The 5,560-nt window shown below is 33.6% G+C and overlaps 1 protein-coding gene across 1 annotated transcript; it reads left to right on the forward strand.

The window, feature by feature from the left end:
* Nucleotides 1-778: 778 nt before the first annotated feature.
* Nucleotides 779-3,172, forward strand: LOTGIDRAFT_233947 (hypothetical protein; the record flags this gene model as incomplete). Its single annotated transcript, XM_009060977.1, has 2 exons — nt 779-923; nt 2,548-3,172. A coding segment is annotated over exon 2 (612 nt), but the record flags the coding sequence as incomplete, so codon positions are not given.
* Between the last annotated feature and the right edge of the window lie 2,388 nt (nt 3,173-5,560).

Genomic DNA, 5,560 nt, shown 5'->3' on the forward strand with positions numbered 1-5,560 from the left:
GGACCGTGGACGGAACGATGGTCAAATACAATAGTGACAATAGGTTAGGATTTTTAGGACGTAACATTCAATTGTCACTCAAAAGCGCAGGCACAGGCCGGCATACAGGCTAGCTACGCCTTCTTCCCCATTTAGTCTGCATAATGCACTTAAAACAGGCTTATGTCATTGTTCAAAATTACAATATATAAAACAATATAAATAGTGTCACACGTCTTCATTTAGGCCTAGGCCATATAGAGTTATAAATCCTAAACAAAACAAAATAGATTTTTAGGCCTACTCAATTTCCCAATTTCATCTAATAAAAAAACGAGTTATGCAAAACATCTTTTCAAAATTTCTATGAGATTAATTAGAATTAAAAATATGTTTTAGATGTGTTTGAAAGGCTTTTGTTTTAGAATTTTGTAAATAATTCAGACTAGGCCTATATAAAATTATAAATCTACACGTGAGTTTAATGACTAAACCAATCGCGTCTATGAATGGCGGGAAATTGTCATTCACGAATGTCAATAAAATACTGAAATCTGATTGGATGATAATTACGCTACATTTATCACGTGGTTAATGGTGACTGGAAGCAGGAAACATGTCATGGCAGTTTCACAGGTACAATTTTCTTATATTTGCGCAGTTTATTACCATATTGTTATATGCTATTATTTGAAAGGATATTTTTGAAAACTCATGTCAAGAGAAGAAAAAGAATCTTATGAACGAGACCCAGCTCTCTCCTTCACTTTACAATCAAGGTGTACACAGATAAGTCATAAGAATGTGAGAAATGTGTTTCGATAGTCATTCTATGTCAGGGGAGATAATCTGTTATTTCGAAATCATATTTGAATATTGCAACAATTGTTTAAAGAATTGGCTCACCGGCTTGTGTTATCCTTTTATAAATTATCTTTTAAAATGTATGTTTCACTCTTCACTTTTCTTTTAATGGCGTTAGTGTTTAAATGAATTACATAAATAACATTTTTTTTTTGTATTTTGTCGAAATATATTTCATTCTCAGTATCATTCATTGACTAGCTTAGGCCTATAGGCATATTTAATTGGTGTGAAAAATTCAAATCAGTATTTGTAGACCTTCTGTTCCATTGCTGTCCCGGTTATGATAAAAGTAGGGGTTATAGTCAACTTGGCAATTAAAAAAAATGGCCCCCAAGTCAAAATGGTCCAAAAAGTCAAAATTAGTCAAAATGGCCCTAAATACAGTTGAGTAACCTAATTTCGTGGAAACCTATTATTCGTGGATTTCCGAAAATGATTAATAATTTACATGAGCGACCTTGCGCGACCTCTGCATTAGTTTGTTTTGATAAACATGGGTTTTCTCTACAATATCAGCTAGTAGAATGAATCCAGTAGTTTCAAGCAAGGTAAAGTGTAATAATGTATACTTCGACAAATACAAAATGGCGGATTTCACTTATTACCAAACGTCACAATTTTTTATCGGCCGAATTTCCTTATAATCCCAAGCGGTAATCGGAATTCCAAGTGTCGTCTGCTAGAATATAATCCAACGAATGAAGTCACGTGATCAACAAGTGGATTTCGTGTCAGCAGAAAATTTCTATGGAACACAAAGTGGACCATATTCTTATGTTGTTTCAGTGACTTTTAGCAATAAATCACGCTACGTATCTTATTTTGTCATTATTTTTTTTTAAAAATCATGGTTCTTTGAAGGAATTGTCACTAGTTATAATGAATTGATATTAAAGATAAATATTAATAGAAGTTAATTATACCATTCGGTATCCATACAACGTGTTTTTCTAGACTTATTTATAGATCAAACATTGTACACGAAAATAGGTGAGGCATTCGGCCGCCGTTGCCGAGTTGGTTGCTCATGAAATATGGGTCAAAGTGAAGGATTCATAAAGAAAATCGAAATAAACCAATTTTAATTATTTTGTAGAATATCTGAGGAAACATCTAAGGCATAAAATTTTTTTTTCGTTTTTTTAACTTTGACGAAATTCGGTGTTGAATCCTTATATCCACGAAAATAGGTTACACCACTGTACAATAAGTGAAATGGCCCGTAAAATCACTCTTTCAATTTAACTGAAATCATTAGTCATCTGCATTAACCTACTTCCCTTCAGTTTCCATGGGATCTTTATCGTGCACAGGCTGTAGCGTGTAGCACATGGGGCCTTAGTTTATTGACTTATCCAAATGACAGGATACTTTTTCCATGTCAACCACTCAGACCTGCGTCGCTGACAAGGGGAATCCGGTTTGAATATCTGAAAGTATTATCTTGCCTTATGCTAGGATTGAACCCTAGCGAGCAAGCATCTAAATCACTGAGCCACTGCTTTTCCCAGATATGTTTTCTGAGATGTGAAAAAATTGTACTTGGGGCCCAAGTCTTGGACAATTTAACCTTGATAAAAACAGGTGTTTCGTGTTCATAAATAATAGTTGCATTGCATTATAATTTGGAAATTTTGTTGTTGTTACATTAAACTTTGAGCTACATAGCATGGCTTGGTATCTTATTTTTTATTCTTCCAGGTTAATATCAGAATGAGATTCCTCAAACAAATGAATGTTACATTATTAATCTGTGTGCTGCTAATAATTCCTACTTTAGTCAATTCCAAACTTATTTTCAATGAATTTAAATTATGGGGTGAAGCATCCTCACAATTTATTGAAATATACAATACAGACAATACCACAGATGTTCCATTTTCATCTAATTATTCAGTGTTTCTGTTAGATGAACCTGTAAATACTACTTCAGAATTAAAAGTGATTCATGTAATTGATGTGTCTGAATATGATGTTGTCAATGCTAGTGGGTATATAGCAATCGACACAACAAACGTCTCACTATTGATAAATGAAAACAATACATATGCTATTGTGTTACATGAATTGATAAATGGCAGTGATTTTGAAATAGGTCAGATAGTTCATGCAGACGAAATAGAAGATTCTGTTGTGTTTACTCAAAATGAACATAAACGGATATCTCTGCTATCTTTAACAATGTCAATTTTGAATGATCATCAAGTATTTGATATAATGGAGGATGAGTCTTTAAATGTTTGTATTGAGGATCCAACAATTAAAGTTCATGTGATGGAATTTAAGGAACCGTCAAGAGGTCAACCAAATCTCTGCGAAGAACCAGGTATAGTTTCCTTTATGTAATGAATGTTTTAGACTTTTCTATGGTCATTCATTAATTTTTCTTCATAGGATTATAACAACTTTGAAATATAAAATATAATCGATTAACCATGATTTGAAGAGAAGGTAGTAGGATAACATTGGTTTTATCTGAATTCTAAGTATTCTTCACAATGGTGTTGACTTATAACCCTTTCCAATGGATTCCAGCACAATTAACTGTCGGTTTCTGTTTACCAGTGTTACATTAATGAAAGCAAAGTCCCAGTTTGTTATCGAAATGTCCATTCTTTTTTTTTTTTTTTTTTTTTCGTTTCGTCCACACCTTCCCGAGCTTAGACTGCAGTAGTTGCAGCAACGTTTCAAATTTCATAGACCTTCTATATAGGTGACGATGTGCATAAATATAAATTGGAACATTTTTGCAAAACCGGAAGTGCCACAGTTCAACATGTGCAAAAAGTCGAAAATCGGCTCTAGAAGGCGCATTTTTGCATCGATTTTCTTCGGGTTTTCATTTTTAAAATCTACCTGTAATTTCTGACGTGATAGCATTTGAAAAATTACGAAATTCGAAAATTCGTCGCTCACTTTTTTCGATCAAATATTTCGATTTTTTTGCAACTTTTTTGCTTTTGCATCGATTGATCTAAAATTTTAAATGCAAAGAGACTTCACTAATGTTAATAATATGATACAGTCAAATTTTGTACGTCGTTTCCGATTTTCAACAGGAAAGCGACTGAACTTCAAATCTACTTCCGGTTGAATAACTTCCGGTATAATTTATGTAGGTCAACAAAATTTGGCTGATCTTTGGCAAATAAAATTTTATGGCCGATTTTAAAATAAAATCCAGACCGGAAGTGACACTTTGGCCGCCATATTGAAAAAACACACTTTTGTAAAACTGAAAATGGGGCCTCAGGGTAAATGTTGATATGCTCAAATTTGATGTGAATGTATTCAGCAATCGATTGCGCAAAAAACATTGGGAGCCGAATTTTGAATTTCGCTTTTGCTTTTTTGCAACTTCCGGTTGAAATATTTTAAAGCTTTAAACGATCACAACATGTGACCTTGACCTTTGATGACCTTGACCTTCATAGGGTCAAAGGTCATTGACCTTGGCTATCGTTTGATACTTTGACCTTTGACCTCCGACATGTACTTCCGGTTTTATAGCTATCCGTAAAAAGCCAAATTCGCAACTTTGGACTGCTCTAGCACGTGACCTAATTAACCTAGAGGGTTAATTTTTTCGGTTTTCTAATGTGCTTCTCGTGCACTTTACATAGATATAGAACAATTGCTTTTTTAAAGCAAAATTGAAATTGGTAATTTTTTCAAATTTGAGTCTAGTTTTACCATATTTGTGTCTTTTTGATCTTCGTGTATGTATATCTTATGACCTATTCTATGTAGAACCTTGATATTTGGAATACAACTAGACACTTTGAATATGAATTCACCTATGACAAAAAAATTCGGGTGGGCATGGCACATCCGGGTTGAATTACAAATTGTTTACATTTTGCGGCTGGGGCATAACTCGCATAGGATGCGTTTGTTCAAAAAGGGACTTTGCACACAATTACCTCATCCTTTTGGCCAGTTTGTGTTAACAGCTCAGTTGTTTCAGCTTTATAGTTCCAAAAAAGGAATGGGTTTCAACATTTGGATATTTTCATATTTCGATTTTGACCTTTATTGACATTTGTTGACCCATATCTTTTGACCTGAATAATGTAGAAGCTTGAAATTTAAAACACAATGTAAGATTTGGAATATCAATTACCCTATGCAAAAAAAATAAGGTGGGCGTGGCACATTCGGGTAATATTACTCATTATTGATATTTTTGGCCAGGAGCATAACTCGCAGAGTATACGTTTGTTCAAAATGGAACTTTGCATACAATTATCTCATGAATTGAGCCACTTTGTCTTAGAAGTTCGATTGTTTCCGCTTCTTAGTTCAAAAAAAGGAACAGGTTTTGGAAATTCAAAATTTTCAATTTTTGACCTTCACCTTTGATGACCTTGACCTTTATTGGGTCAAAGGTCATTGACGTTGTCTGTTAGTTTATGCTTTCATATTTGACCTCTGACGTCTACTTTCGCTTTTATAGCTGTCCAAAAACTCCAAATTCGCAACTTTGGACTGCTCTAGCACGTGACCTAATTAACCTAGAGAGTAAATTTTTTCGGTTTCCTAATGTGCTTCACGTGTACTTTACATAGATATATAACAATCGTTTTTTTATAGCAAAATTGAAATTCGTCATTTTTTCAAATTTGAGTTTTTTTTTTTACAATATTTGGGACTTTTTGAGCTTGGTATATGTATATCTTATGATCTATTTGATGTAGAACCTTGATATTTGGAA

Source organism: Lottia gigantea, assembly GCF_000327385.1.
Source record: "Lottia gigantea unplaced genomic scaffold LOTGIsca_45, whole genome shotgun sequence".
Taxonomy (NCBI): Eukaryota; Metazoa; Mollusca; class Gastropoda; family Lottiidae; genus Lottia; species Lottia gigantea.